Here is a 16,371-nt window from a genome sequence, read left to right on the forward strand (position 1 = left end):
TTGAATGGTGTTGGAAATGAGGGGAATTAATTTTATATTATGCTAATAACCAATTATTAATTTGTGAGCCATCTTTTTTTACTCCTATTTTTGTCAAGACCCTTTCCTGATAAGACCAGTCAATCTCTGAAGAGTATGACAAAGTAATGTGATCACTTCTAGCCCCCATGGCTTCTAAAACAAAGCCAAACTGAGCCAATTGATGCCATTCAGCCGGAGTTATCCTAATGAGGCACCAAAATTGCTAGAGTGGGCTCAAACCTTATGACTAGACCACATTTCAGCAAACCTCTTTCTCTCAAAAGATGAAGTAATTGGGAGGGACTGAGGATTCTTAGCCTACCTCCTCATTAAGTGCCTTCCAATTAGGGTTGCCTTTTTCTTGTTGGGGGAGGTCTCAATAATATGCGGATAAGAAGACAGATGATCATTTAAGGTGTCCCAGGACTCTGCCTTTTATCTTTAGTTCCGCAAGAGACCACTGAGAGGCAAAAACATTGAGGTCCCTGTCCTCAATAATGAGGGAAATAACATACATACATACACACACACACACACTCATATATAAAACAAAATATATACAAAGGAAGACAATCTTGGAGGAATTCACTAGCAGTGAAGGGTGGGTGAGTGGGAAGGACTGGGAAAGGACTCTTGCAGAAGGTAAGAGTGAAGAGTGAAGTTCAATTTTGAAGGAAGCCAAGGAAGCTGGGGGACAGCTAGGTGGCACATCTTCCTGAGTTGAAATCTAGCTCCAGACATTTACTAGCTGTGTGAGCCTTGGTAAATCACTTAACCCCGTTTGCCTCAGTTTCTTCTTCTGCAAAATGAGCTGGAGAAGGAATTCTCAAACACTCTAGTATTTTTGCCAAGAAAACCCCAAATGAGGTCATAGAGTTAGACATGACTGAAAAATGACTGAAAAATAACCAATAGGAATATAGGAGGTGGACATCAGGAAGGGGAGAGTGTTTCAGGTTGGGGGAACAACCACTGAAAAAAAATCACAGTAATTGGGAGATGGAATGTCATTGGAAAGGTTGCGGCAAGAAACCCAATGTCACTGGGCCATAAAGAACAAAGAGGGAAGTAAAGTTTAAGAAGATAGAAAAGCTAGAAAAGGACCAGGTTGTGAAGGATTTTAAGAGACAATAGATAATTTTATATTTTATACAGTGGGTAGAGTCTCACTAGAATTTTTGAGTACATAAGAATGACATGGCCAGTCCTGTACCTTAGGACTGGCCACCGAATGATGATTGTATTGGAGTGGGGAGAAACTTGTGACAGGGTAACAAAGTAGGATACTGTTATGGTGGTCCAGGAATAAGGTTATTAAAGTTTGAATACCAAGATGTTTGCAGTAGGAGTGGAGAGAAGGGGTTATGTACTAGAGATCTTGTGAAGGTAGAAATGACAACACTGTCAGTAGATGCATTATGTAAAATGAGGTCAAGAGAGCAGTCAAGGATGCTATAGCCACATTAAGTGGATGGTTATGTTCTTGAGAATCATAGAGATGTTCAGGAGAAGAGGTGGTTTTGGGGAAAATAATGAGTTAGGACAATGTGTCTTACAGCACATTCAGTTTGAGATGTTTAAAAGGCAGTTATGAATATTTGGAGCTTAGGAGACTTTCAAGTTGGATATATAGAGCTGAGTCTTCTTTATAGAGATGATTGTGATGAGATCACCAAATGAGAGAACACACAGACCTTGGGGAATAATCGTTAGTGGATATGATGTGGATGAAGATCCAGCAAAGAGGTCTGAGAAAGACCCCTTGAGAAGGAGTTGTCAGACAGGTAAGGAAGAGAATCTGGGCAAAGCAGTATCATGGAAGCCTAGAGGGGGAGAAAGTATGAAAAAAGAAGAAAGTGATTAGTAGTATCAAAGGCTATTAGATTTAGCAATTATGAGATTACTGGAGACTTTAGAGTAGAATAAGGAGATGGAAGTTAAATTGCAGAGGTGAGAGGAAACGAAGATATATTTCTCTAGGAAGATAGCCATGAAAAGGAAATATAGGATAATAGCGTGTAGGAAGGGTTTTTTTAAGGATGAGGGAGATATAGGTATATTTGTAGACATCAAGGAGGATAACCAGTATATAGATTACAGAGAACAGGGTGGGGTGATAGGGAAGACAATTTACAGGAGAAAATGGGATTGGATCATTTGTACATGTAGAGGGTTTGGTTTTGGCAAAGAAAAGGGCCTCTTCTTCCTGAAAGATGGGTGAATGAGGGGAGAGATGTAAGATGAGTAAAAGAAGAAAAGAGGAAACTCTTGGTGACTAGCCTCATTTTTTCAATGAAGTATGAGGCAGGATTCTCAGCTGATACAATGAGGAAAAGAGTGTCTTGGGATATTTAAGGAGGAATAAACAGGTTAGGAACAACCATTGTGGTTAAGTGGGATTATGAATTGGTGGGTGTGTGTGTGTGTGTGTGTGTGTGTGTGTGTGTGTGTGTGTGTGTGTAAAATGATTGCCTTGCTGCAGTGAGGGCCCTGTTAAGATGATCTAATTTGTAATGCATGGTTTTATGACTTTCCTTACTTCTTCAGCAGAACATAGGAATAGAGCAAAGAAGGGCTGAGACACCTAAATCTGTGTTCAACCAAAATGAAAAGTCTTTCTCCTGACATTTAAAGCTCTCCACAATCTGACTCTAATTTACATTTCTGCCCTTTTATATATGATTTTGCCCTCACATGCTCTATGTTTGACTGCTCTCAATCTTGTTCTGACCTTTTTTTGTGAATGCATCCATGAAATCCAGGACACCCTGGGGTGATCTTTCTCCTCAAATTTCCTTAGAACATTTTTGTTTAGATATTTCCCTTGTTCTTTTACATTCTCTTGTATCATACTTGGCCTCTGTGCATGTCCTATTAACCTAGTTAAGATCTCTGAGGCCATGGACCTATGTCATTTATTATCATTACACACATCCCTAATAAGACAGAATGCATAGAGTACCAGTCTTGCAATAATTTAGACTTTGATATACACTATTTAACCACCAGCAAGTCACTCAATATCTCAGTGCACCAGAATAATTCTCATTCTCCAATCTGGAGAACAATTGTTGAGCTTCATCAATGGAAGGAGGTCTCTTTACTAGCAGTCCCTGATACCATGAAATTACACATCCATTTTCGCCTCCCTCCCCCAGCCCCCATCTGTCTCCCAAATCCCCAGGAACTAAAACAGTTGCCTAGTATAGACTAGAAACCTAATTATTGTCTATTACATTAAATTGACCTCTTGTCTATTGCATTAAATCAACTTCTTTTAATTAGAAAAAATTTCTAAAATCTGAAGAAGTAGCATGATGGAAAGAAGATTGGATTTGGAATCAACATTTATTACTTGTATGCATACCTGGACAAAATCATTTTAACTTCTCCGGGTCAGGATTTCCTTATTTGGATGAAATAGACACTGGGAGTCCACCCTCCCAGCTTCAGGTCAAGAAGAAGGGGTGCTGCAATCTACTTTTTATTTTATTTTTTTAAGTTGACATTTTATTCTATTTTTCCAATTGCTTGTTATGACAATTTTTCAATATTTATCCACATGCATATGCATATTTATAAGTCACATAATTTGCTTCCACCATCCCTTCCCATTCCCCCAATCTACTTTAGAAAGCATCAGGAATGGGGTGGCTAGGTGGTGCAGTGAATAGAGCACCGGCCTTGGAGTCAGGAGTACCTGGGTTCAAGTACGACCTTGGACACTTAATAATTACCTAGCTGTGTGGCCTTGGGTAAGCCACTGTTACCCATTGCCTTGAAAAAGTCTAAAAAAAAAAGAAAGCATCAGGAACTTAGATCTTCTGTATTGACCAAGGATTCCATGAGGTACTAAGTGGAAAAAAGAAAAAGAGGTAGAGCCTTAAAAAAAAAAAAAGAGAACCTGTCTCAGCATCTAGGGAGTACTGGGGTTCCTGAGTAGCCATGAAATGGAGAAGGGAAAGTGGGGAGATGGGGTGAGGTGGTTGCACAGAGGAAGAGATTTATCAAGCACCTACAGAGGTGCTGTGCTAAATGATTTACAAATATTACCTCATGTGATCCTTACAACAACCCTGGCAGAGAGGTGCTGATGATATCCCCAGTTCATTGCTGTGGAAACTGAGGCAAAAAAGATGTTAAGTGACTTGTCCACAGTAGCACAGCTAGTAAGTGTCTGAGGTCTGATATGAACTCAGGTCTTGCTAGCAGGCTTCAGTGATGTAGTCAGTGGAGAGAAGGAAGGTGGTGAATATAGAGCAGTTGCTAGGGTACCTCTGAACCAGTGGTTCCAGCAGAATTCCAATCCTGTTGTAACTGAACTGAAGGACCTCAACAGATCCCAATGGACCTTGAGGGTTAGCAGATCTCCATTCTGATCAATGACAATAGACAAAGAGAAGGATGGTTGATCCTTCACTCTGTCTCTGAACAGTGAGGAATGGTTTCCATACAGCCTTGTAAGTTTTCCCCAGAAAGTTTCTCTCCTATATATGAGATATAGATTATACTTACTAGTATATGGGGGAATAGACAGTGATTCTATTGCTTGATTTCCTTTTATTCTCCATCCTTCATAGATAACTCCCTTATTCCCATCCGTCTGAACCCAATCTCCACAACTTCTCATTCTAAAAACTACCCACTTCTTCAGTTATGCTGTTCGAAAAGCCTGTTCTATTGGGCAACAAATTATTTCATCTTATACCTTTTCCTTTCTTGTTCCCTCCATCTTCTTGGCTCCCTCCCTCCAGCTTCTCTGACTACCTATTCTAGCTCTGACAGCCCATCATTAACATCCCCCAACATCCTGATAGTGCCAGAGGAGTTAAGATTACATACTGCTTTCTCCTCGTTGTCACTTCCAGGTTCTCCCTTTACCACCATCTCTTGGTAAACTTTCCTCCTTTGAAGTGCATTCAATTTATCTTAATCACTCATTCAAGATCCTGTCTACAAACCTCTGAAGTGCTCTCCTTCCTTCTTCAAGTCCAGTCTCTCTCTCCTCTCCCTACCTCCTGTCCAGGAGACTTATATATTGACATTGTGAGATCAGCACTCTGACCTCATAATACCCAACTTACTCGTTTCCCTGGACCTACTCCTCTACTCTACCAATCTACATACAGACTGGGCTATCCCTTTGAGTTATCTATTATTCAGAAGTGTTCCACATCTTTGTTCAAGAACTCTGAAGTTCCTTTATCTCACTATAATCTGTTTTCTTCCTACCTCTCCCTTCCAACTCCAAACCCTGTTCTTTGCATGGTGGCCCCTACTTCTTGGACCCCTCAGTTCTTCCCAGGCCATTATCCCCATATTGGCTTTCCCATCTTTCCCATCTTGAACTGAATCAACTCTATACTGTTCTCTTGATTCCATTGCCCCTTTGTTCTATGAAAGATTACTTCCATTGTCTTCTTTTTTTTTTTTACTCCTGTTCACATACTGCTGAAGGAAGCTGAAGAAAATTAAACTAAAACTGTGCTGATTGAGTTCTTTACAAGTTTCTGTTCTGTAATCTCACCTGGGCCCTCACTATGAACAGGCAATCCTTTTATCCTTCCTTAATTTATGGGCAGCTAGATGGTGCAGCGGATAGTGCAACAACCCAGGAGTTAGGAGGACCCAACCCTGGGCAAGTCATTTAACCCTGCTTCCTTTAATTTCTTGATCTATAAAATGAGCTGGAGAAGAAAATAATAAACTTCTTGTATCTCTTCCAAGAAAACCTCAAATGGGATCATGAAGAGTCAGACATGACTGAAAAAATGATTCAACAACACTCCATTTACTAACCTATTCCCCACAGTGGTTTTTCCAGACCTTTTTAATCTCTTCTCAAACCTCCCACAACCCTCCTCTCCCACCTTTTTCTTGCTTTATATTTCACTGAAAAAAGTTGACATCTTCCTCTTTATTCCTTCTGCTTTCCTCATATCATCCAAATCCCTTCTGTCACTATCCCTTCCTTTTTGTTGCATATGAAAAGGTAAGGTGGCCTTTCTTCTTGTTAAGGCCAACCTTTTGAATACCTGTGACCCCATTCCATCCCTTCCCCAGCAGTACTCCCTCTCACGAATATTAATTGCTTCCTGACTACTAGCTATTTCCTTTCTGCCTAGAAACATGCTCATGTCACCCCCACTAAAAAACCATCCCTTGATCCATCCATTCCCACTAACCATTGTTCAATATCTTTCTTACCTTTTCTAAATAAACAACGTGAGAAGACCATACAAATATGCCTTCACTTTGATTTCTTGAGAGAAATGCATTCTGTTTTCTAACCTACATTCAAACAAAACTCCTTTCTCAAGTTTCCAGTGAGCTCTTAAAGGCCAAATCCAGTGGCCTTTTCTCCATCTTCATCCTTGATTTCTTTGCAGTCATTAGTCCTGTCAATAACCCTTGTCTTCTGGATACTCTCCTAGTTTTCCTGACACTGCCATCTCTAGGTTCTTCTGACTGACCATTCTTTCTGTCTCTTTTATTGGATATTCACCACAACATGCCTACTCACCATAAGTGTCCTCTAAAACTCCCCCTTGGGTCCTCCTCTTCTTCCTCAATCCTATTTCACTTGGTGGTCTCATCAGAGCTATGAAGAAGGCTCTTGCATCTACTTATCTAGCCTTAACCTCTCTCCTGATTGCCAGTAGTACAGTACCACCTTTTTATTAAACATCTTGAACTGGATGTCCCATATGTTTATTAAACTTAGTATCTAAAAATGAACTCAATATTTTTCTTCCTAAACCCTCCTCTATTCTTAAGTTCCTATAACTGTCAAAAGTCCTGATTCTCCCAGTCCCCCACACTCAGATCTAGGTTATCCTTGACTCATCACTGTCTCTCTCACATCCTCCATTTCTACCTCCTGTCATTTCTGTCATTTCTACCTCTACATGGATATGTCCTTTTCTATCCTCTGACTGATACTGTCTCTACCCTGGAGCAAGCCCATATCATTTCAGGTCTGGACTATTGCATTAGCCTGCTGGTTGTTCTCACTCAAGTCTCTGTCCATCTCAATCTATCTTTCTCTTGGCTGTCAAATTGATTTTGTTAAAGTACAATTCTGCCCAATTTGATGAAAGGTAGATAGAAGGTAGGCACCCCAGTGTGGAGGGGGGGGGCTTGCAAAGACTGCTGGAGATTTGTTTATTAGTGAAGAAATCACATGGTTCATTGATCCAGGAATGTAAGAAATGTCATAAATTTTAATTCACAAGTTATTGCAAAAAAGTTACAAGTTAATTCACAGAGTTCTTTATGGACATGGGGAGATTAAATGATTAACCCAGGTGTCACATGCCTGTCAGAGGTGACATTTGAACTCGGGTCTTCCTAAGGCCTCTATTCACATATATATATATATATATATAAATAAAAACATATATTACATATATACATATTACATCCATATATATTACATGTGTATATTACACACACACACACATATATATATATATATATATATATATACATACACACACGATTATTGGTAAATTTATTAATTTATAGGAAATCCTGTTAACTTGATTAATAAATAGAAATGATATTCGGTCTTTTCAGTGGTGAAATGCCTATAAAATCATAGATTTTTTAATAATAGTTTTGAGGGATTATAGTTACTAAGGATCCACAGGAAACCCTCTGATTAGTTCCTAGTGCTTAGGGTTGTCTCTGACATGATTAAAGTCTAAGAAGTGGTGAAGGAGAAAGACAGGATCTTACTGAAATACTTGCTGATCCCCCTGAGCTGAGACACTTGCTTATATCTCAACTTTCAGATCAGAGTTCCTTAAGGCTATGGAGGTAGATTTTAAGTCTTTTCCACATTCTAAAAGCAACAATGGCAATTTGCAGAATTAGTATATAGGTTGTATAGGTTGTGCCTAAAAGGGAGTTTCTAGTTTTGTAACTCTTGATCATTGTCTTTTATCTTTCAAATTCTTTTTTTAAGCCCAAATCAGAAACCAGAATTCCTTAGAGTGGATTCTTCTAGACTGGGGTGGGGGGAAGGGTAGTGAGGGGTAGGTGGGACTTTCTGGTACTTCTAAGTTGTAGAGTTCCCAAGTTGAGAGGGAGAAGCATAGTCTTTGGAAAATTAAAGCAATTACCAAGGCAGTTAGATTGCACAGTGGATAGAGCACAGGCCTTGGAGTCACAAGGATGGAAGTTTGAATCCAGCCTCAGGTATTCACTAGCTGTGTGCCCTTGGGCAAGTCACTTAACCCTGATTGCTTTACATCTAGAGCCATCTTTAGTCACCCTAATTCATATTTTACCACTGGATGCAGAGGGTTCTGGAGGAGAAAGTGAGGCTAGTTACTTAAGCAGCACCCCCTCACTCAAATTCAGTTCATTTGCTTGTCATGGCATCACCTCCCTGATGCTGTGGGTCTTCTTTGAGAATGAAAGACAAGCATCATAATCATCATCATCATCATCATCATCATCATCATCATCATCATCATCATCATCAAAGAAACTACCAATATAGTCCCTGCAGCTGGAGAATTAGAGCCATATCATGAAGGGAAGAGACTGGAACAGGAGATTTAAATCTTACTATTAGTATGAATTACTCAACACTTTAGGTCCAATTAGATTGTAAATTCTTTGTAAAAATTTAAATTTAATGTGGACTTTAAAAAAAAATTCAGCAAAGTATTGCACCTGCCAAAGAAGATGGAATATCCAGAATATCCAGTAGTTTAGGATTCAATGGGTCATACTTTTTTTCCCCCCTCACACATCTGCTGTATTTTTTCCAATTTTCAATTCAGAACATTCTAATAATTTTCTTAAGGCTGGATTAATCATCCTTTTGGAATTTCAATTAAACATTGGCTAGCCTCTCATTCAGCTTGGTAGAGATCTATGTGTATGGAGTCTTGTTGGTCAAAAGCTATAATTAGGAATTTGTTTTTCAAAATATTAATATCCACTTTCATATCTGACAGGAAGTTTTCCCATTTACTTCTGGGAGGTTTCTTATATTTAGATTTTGTGATCCAGAGGTCAGTTTTTTTCTTGATCTTGAAACTCTCTAAGAGCTGAAAATCTTTCAAATGACTTCTGTCTTTCATAGGTCAGGGACACAGACCAAGACTATTGCGTAGAATTTGTCTTTATAATATCCCATTGCACCTAAGGTAAATGCTTTCTTAGTGGTATCCATGTAGTGAGATGTTTTTCTTTATATTTGGAAAAGTAGCCAAATTTCTACTCAGAAAGAAATGAAATATATCAATTTTTATTCAAATTGTACCTTTCTCTGATCTATTCATTTTCTTCTAGGTATTTGCTACAGTGTTTAGGTTATGAGAATCTTATTTCTTCAGTAACTTTGTCCATTTTCATAACTTCAGCTATCAACTTACTGAGAAAAATACAAGGTGGTTTCCAGTTCAAATAATAACAATGTTTTCCTCAGTAATCTGTTTATCTCTTATTAAATTTAGAATTCTTATTGGTTAAATTATTTTAACCAATAAGAATTTAGAGGGAAAAGGTTTAGGGTTTTACAACTTGCATATTTTCAGAGTTGGAAGGGATTTAAGAGGTTATCCATCCCAACTTTTATCTGAATAGCAATATCCCTTCATTTTTCTGAGAATGGCCCCCAAATCTCTAGTCCTGAATTTTTAACTGCCCTCCAGTCATACTTCTAATTGGCTGTAGGACATTGCTATTTGGATTTCTACTGTCATTTCAAGCTCAGAAACTGGCTGTGTTGACTTGGTTACTTAACTTTTCTTCTTAGGTTCCTAATCTATGAAATGAGCATAGGAGTGAGGGGTGGAGGTTAGATTAAATGACTTCTAAGTTTCCTTTCAGCTTTAAAATTACATTTTATTGTCATATTTTATGAAATTTCTTTTATATTCCATTTAAAAATCTTGTTTTACTTGACAGTTTAACATTTATTTTTTCTCTAATTTTTTTCCACTGTTGGTTTTATTTTCACATTTGTACCCTAAATTGCTTTAAGGCAGAGGTCCATGTCTTAAACTTTTTTTGTAGCCTCTTCCAAACTTGAGCACTGAACAAAAGAAATGCTCAGCATATTATTTCATCCTTGAATAGGATGAGAGATTTAGTCTTAGATCAATCAGCTAGAGCATGTCAGGAGTATATGAAAAATATATTCTTCCTATATATATCATGTCCTTGTTGGTTTGGTTTATTAAAATGATCAATACAAATCAAAGAGAATATTTCATTAACAAGATTTTATAGCCATTCCTACTCTCATTTCCCCAACCACCCACCTCATTTATAAAACTAGTTTTTCCGTAGCGGGCATAATCCAGCTGAGATTTGAATTGTAAAATGTTTCTACCTCAAGAATTTCCATCCTCACCAGATGGAGTAGAGACCCCTCACAGTTCTTCAATCACTTAACTTTTGCCTGAAATTTGACTAGGATCAGAGAGGAGCAGTAAGGTTGCCAGTATGACACTGAATGATAACGAACCCCCAACCTTGATGACTTCGATTTTGTTTAGAGAAAAGATAGTTTGAATGATCAATTTTTATGTCCAAGAATTATGTCCAGGTAACGATTAAGGCTGTTATGATATATGGTCTGGATAACCTAATCCTGGAATCAAGCTTGTCCAGGGTGAACCAGGAAACATGACTTTTTCCCCTTCCCTGTTATCATATTCCAACCTAATAATAAATAATAATAATGATAATAGTAGTTATACCTAACAATGTGTCAGATACTATATGAAGTGCTCTACAATTTTCATTCATTTGATCCTCAACGACCCTGGGAGTTAGGTGCTATGTTATTATCCTTATTTTACAGATTAGGAAACTGAGGCAAGCACAGTGATTTGCCCAGAGTCACAGAGCTACTAAGTATCTGCAGCTGAATTTGAACTGTGAAGCCAGGTCCAGTGCTATATCTATCCACCACCACCAGGCACGCATTTCCAACTAGGCAGATAGAAGAAAAAAATCAAGATCCCAGAAGAAGTTGTATTAATAAATGAAGTCAAAAAATGTCTCTTTAATAATTAATGTTAAAAATTAACAGGAGTAACAGATTAGCATCATTTAAAACTTATTGAAAAGAAATACCTAGTTCTCCAATCCCTTAATGCCTCATTTTACCTACTTTTCTGCATATGTGTGCTCAGTCTCACTCATATTAAGACTAGTGTGTGGCCATGGAGGAAAAGTAAATAAAGAGCTACCAGTCCCATAAGCTCTTGGCTCAGTATCAAACTCTATTCTTGCAGTTGGTGCCCAAGCCAGCAATCCAGACACCTGTTTGTCTCTTAAATCCTAGTTCCTTGACTTCTTAGGTCTGTGATACTGACTGTTCATTGTTCAGTTTCCTTGCTATAATTCCTGACCCAATTTTTTTTTATTTGTTTGTTTTTTATTTTTGCAAGGGAATGGGGTTAAGTGACTTGCTCAAGTCACTTGGGCAAGGTCACACAGCTAGGTAATTATTAGATGTCTGAGACTGGATTTGAACTCAGGTCCTCCTGACTCCAGGGCTGGTGCTCTATTCACTGTGCCACCTAGCTGCCCCCAGACCCAACTTTTGCTAATTTTCCTAAATTTGGTCTCTTGTCTACCTAGATCCAGAAGATCCACTTGCTGTTCTTCCATCAATTGCCTTAGCTAATCTTTCTAGATTTGGCTTCTAGCCTATATGTAGCACCCATCCCCCAAGACCCAATCTTGAACTTCCTCTTAAGTGTTGTCCAAAGCTCTAATTTAACTTCAGTATACCAACAAAAAAGTTAGATAAGGTAAAATATCTCTCCTGTTTCCCCCTTTTCTTTCACTCACCTATTGTATTTCTGTATAATTTTTTAGTCTACTTGGGAGATAGATTTCCCCTTAAAAATTTATCCCTGTATTACTCTCAGAATACTACCTTTTATTCATGCTGTGATAAGGGGTTTATTTTCATCTTTGGTGTAGTTTATTTACTAGGAAAACGTCTTTGAACAAGTTCCTTTACTTAGTGCTTAGTTTCCTGAAGTGAAGAGTTAGGCCTAGAAGTTCCTTCCATCTTTATTATTCTATGGTCTAATACTTTGGACTGGTTCTTTATTATGGATATTATTCTTTCTTTTCTTAACCTAATATCAAAGATTCTCTTATTTTCCCTTTCATCTTAAATTTGTTTTAATCAATAAAAATTTAATTCCCTTTTCCACTACTGTAATATTGCTTTTATTTCTCTTAGGAGAATGTTGGTTATAATCACTTTTCTTCCTTTGACAAGTAAAACCAGGTTAACTATTTGATCCCAGTTACTTCATTTATAGTTATATATTTCCAGTCTATATAAATGATTTATAATTTTACATGCCATAAATTTAATGTCTACCATACATGGTCAAAAATTAACAATGGTTCCGTGTAAGTAACTAAGAAGCAAGGCCTGGTTTTCTATTTCATAGATTTGCTGTTATTTTCCTTGGCTTTGAGCTCTTTTCTTTTGTCAAGCAGGAACTATTTTATTCCCCCCCTATGTTTTTGTTCTAGGAGACACAATTTCATAAACCTTGGTTCTATATAGAAAGAGTGAATTCAGTAAATTCCAAAGAGTAGCAGAATTTTATTGACCTACCAGTATGATTGTTTAAATAGTTGTTTCATTTGAAGGCTTTGTGTTCTTTGAGCACTTTCCACAACAGGAAATAAATATCGAGACATTTCTTGTGATTGATAATTCTTCTTTTTAATAAAGATCTTTTTTGTATTTTCTGTCCAATTCATGTCCAATTTCTTCAGGGAAGGTATCGTGTCTCCATAGTTCTTCAGTTTGTAGTGCTGGTCTGGGAAATGCATGCGAAAGAAAAATTATTTTGGAAGCCTCCAGTTCTCAAAACAAAAATGTTGTTCCTGACATAGACATAGGCCTAATAGATAACTAAGTAGACAGATACATTGAGCACCATATCTAGCATAATTGGCAGAAGAAATGAACCTTTCTATTGTCCCTGGTGAAAAAGATCAATAAATTTTAGTTCTAAGTCAATAGCCTGGAAAAGCCCAGATTTCAGAAAAAATCATTAGCTTGATTTCCTAAATTCTAGTAGGTACAAACTTCTTAAGAAAACAGATACCTCTTTTTGAACAGAATTAACTAATAGTTGTAAAACTAGATCACTCCAGATTAAAATGGAATTAGATTCCAAAAGATGACAGGACTGAATCATAGTGCTTTTCTTACAGATCTCTTAAAATCACAATTCTAAGGAAATAAATTGGAGGATTTTGGCTGACAAAGAATGGAACTATGTAGACACAAGTGGAAACTCAGTGTTATCTCAATTCAAAAACACTCTTATTTACCTTTTGAATTCTTTTAATGATATGTAATTACAATGACAATATCTGTCATAAAATTTGGTATGTATGACCTATAAAAATATAAATTATTTATTTATACTCCAATAGTGAACAGAAACAAATTTGTTTCCCATTTGCTTTCCATTTTTATCATTCTGACATATTCTTTTGGGAAGAAAATGAACTTAGCAAAAAAGACAATTATAATAACTGGGTACTCTCAGAATATTAGTAGCATTCTCTCCAATTAGAAGTTGATAGTTCAAATATATATGTAGTTTGGGTAAACGCTTAGTTTTTCTCTGGATCACTTTGACATTTGTATTCTTACCTTTTCATTGTGGGACAATTCATGCTTGTTTTAGCTGAGTTCTTGTCTCCTTTGCCTTCTCTATTTATTATCTTGCTTTGGTGGCCAATGGATGAAACTTCTAATAGCAGCTGAATTTTAACCCATGCACAGTGTGTGCTAGACTCCTCCAAGCTTAGTGTGCTATGGGGCCAATTAATTTTCCTCCCAAGACTCTCTTTGATTATATTGCTAACTGCTGTTAAAATGGAAGTGAAGTGCTTCTATTGGGGCCCTCAATCAGTCATGCCTTTGTATTCATAAATTTTAAAGCTCTTTCTATGAGTGTATTTGGGATTTGAAGGGCACAGTGTCCTTTCCTAACTATTTTTGGACATTGCTATGATGACCTGAAGAATTTTACAATGGATTGGAATAGTAGTTCTCAACCTTTTTTTAGTATGTAGACTTCCTGAAACTGGGGCGAATCATCAACCAACTAGGGATAGGAAAATCACTTTCAGGGCTCTTTAATACAACTTCAATTCCAGAGCAGAAGCAGACCTTAAAATGACCTTGAGGAAGCTTCACTTTCTATAGTATCTGGAATCACAGATTGCTACTCTTGAGGATCTTCCTCATAATCCATTCTGTTGAAGGTATTGCAGATATTTAGCTATTATTGTCACCTTCGTTACAGTAATTGGAAAATTTTGTTGTCTTGTTTTAGGTGGTAAGGGAGTCAAGATTGTGGAGAAAACCCCTTCCCCCAATCCTTGCCAGGTCCTTTTATAGTTTTTCCTTTATCCTCTTTTTTACTCTTTTCAAGAGCAGATTAAACTGCCTAATGACCCTCTTTATCCTTCCCAAAACTGATTCTGGTATTCCTAGTTTAGAAGTGGCAACCAATGATAATCACTGAAAGCCATCTTTACATTTTAATGCAACCTTTAAAATTTAAGTAAACGTTGGTTTTATCATGGAACATATTATAATTCTGTTTAAAAAATTAAAGAACCTTCGTTGGATATCACCCTCTTCTCAGTCCAGATAGAAGATTTTCCACTGGGGTACTGCTGGGGTGTTGTCTTAAAGATGTTTCCATTGGTGCTAAATGGTTTTGGCAGGCACATTTTCTGAATTTTTTGCTCACCAGGTCCTACAGGTTCTGAGAGATTTTTGGAGTAGTCATTATTAAGAGTTAGCCTATGTGAGTTGAAAAAAAATTGGGTAATCTGAGTTATTAACACATTTTCAATGTTAACAAGCAAACTGAAAAATACTAAAGCAGGAACGTCTGATGAGTACATTTGAGACATGTTTTTCCCTCCTCTATAATCTGTTTAAATAAATATAATTAACAACAAAGTCACACAGAGAGGAAAATTATCTATTCTAATCATTTGCTTTCATGTGAGATGGTTCTTAGGGATCCGAAGCAGATGGGTATCTGAGAAGGAGCTATGGTTTAATGGCAAGGAGCAGCAAATTTGGAATCTTCAATTAATAGTTTGGAACCTATGGGTTAAAATTCTGGGTCTGCTCTCCTTGCAATCCTGGGCAAGTTACTTCACTTGCCTCTCTGGGCATAATGAGTTAGAAAATGAGATAGTCTCTAGGCCCTCTTTCAGAACCTATTGATTCTCTACTAATTTCTTTTAGATCTTTGGTTTTTTTTTTTAAAGATTTTTGCAAGGCAAATGGGGTTAAGTGGCTTGCCCAAGGCCACACAACTAGGTAATTATCAAGTGTCTGAGACCGGATTTGAACCCAGGTATTCCTGACTCCAGGGCTGGTGCTTTATCCACTGTACCACTTAGCCACCCCTAGGTCTTTAGGTTAAGGAGATTTATTAATTCTACAACCAATAATATTCATGTTCATTCAATAATAAGGAAATTATTTCTGACATGAGGGAAAGATGAAGGAAAATATCAGATATTAGTACTTTGTATTCCCACTGTTACACAAATACAAGCACATTTCTGCATGTTCATGTACAATCCAAAAACTTTTCCTTTATCCAGATGGGTTGTGACCACAGCCCCAACTTGGCAAGCTCCAACCTTGGCAGCTGACCCTACTGAAACAGAATTATAGTCAGGGCTGGTCCCAAGCACATTGTGAAGTAGGAAAAGTTTATCTTCTTATATTCTCTATTCTTCTGAACCCCACTACCTCCTCTAATTTGAAGGTACACCTTAAAAGTATCATAGACCTCTAGAATTCCCAGGAAAAGGAATTTTTTAAGAACTTTTCCCATCTCTGGTTACCCATTGCTTTCACAGGGAGAAAAACCATTTGATTAAATTGATTGATTCATGTTAAAGCAATAATAATGTTTATCCTTCATTTTTGAAGAAGACCATAACATCAGGGAGGTGATGCCATGACAACCACATGAATTGGATTTGAGTTGGGGGGTGCTGTGCCAAGTCACCAGCCTCACTTTCTCCTACAGAGTTACCTGGGTCCAGTGGTCAGATATGAATCAGGATGACTGGAGATGGCCTTGGATGTGAAGCAGTCAGGGTTAAGTGACTTGCCCAAGATTACACAACCAGTAGAAGTCAAATGTCTGAAACTGGATTGGAACTCCTGTCCTCCTGACTTCAAGACCAGTGCTCTATCTACTGTACCACCTAGTGTTCTGTTAAAAGTCATAGGTACTTAATGTACTAATCCCTTTAGTGACTGAAAACACTAATGATGGAATTTAA

The 16,371-nt window shown here is 37.5% G+C and overlaps 2 protein-coding genes across 2 annotated transcripts in view; both read right to left on the reverse strand.

Annotated features, from left to right (window-relative positions):
* The window catches only part of TMEM140 (transmembrane protein 140), a 28,509-nt gene extending 23,465 nt beyond the window's left edge, over window positions 1-5,044 (reverse strand). Inside the window, exon 1 of the mRNA XM_074193646.1 lies at window positions 4,983-5,044. The gene's annotated coding sequence lies outside the window, so the exon portion shown is untranslated. The remainder of the gene's footprint in view (window positions 1-4,982) is intronic.
* Window positions 5,045-14,773: 9,729 nt separating this feature from the next.
* The window catches only part of AGBL3 (AGBL carboxypeptidase 3), a 140,761-nt gene continuing 139,163 nt past the window's right edge, over window positions 14,774-16,371 (reverse strand). Inside the window, exon 16 of the mRNA XM_074193637.1 lies at window positions 14,774-14,857. Coding sequence (XP_074049738.1) covers window positions 14,853-14,857 — 5 coding nt within the window. The 3' untranslated portion in view covers window positions 14,774-14,852. The remainder of the gene's footprint in view (window positions 14,858-16,371) is intronic.

The sequence above is a fragment of the Macrotis lagotis genome, chromosome 7 (assembly GCF_037893015.1).
Source record: "Macrotis lagotis isolate mMagLag1 chromosome 7, bilby.v1.9.chrom.fasta, whole genome shotgun sequence".
NCBI classification, from domain to species: domain Eukaryota; kingdom Metazoa; phylum Chordata; class Mammalia; order Peramelemorphia; family Peramelidae; genus Macrotis; species Macrotis lagotis.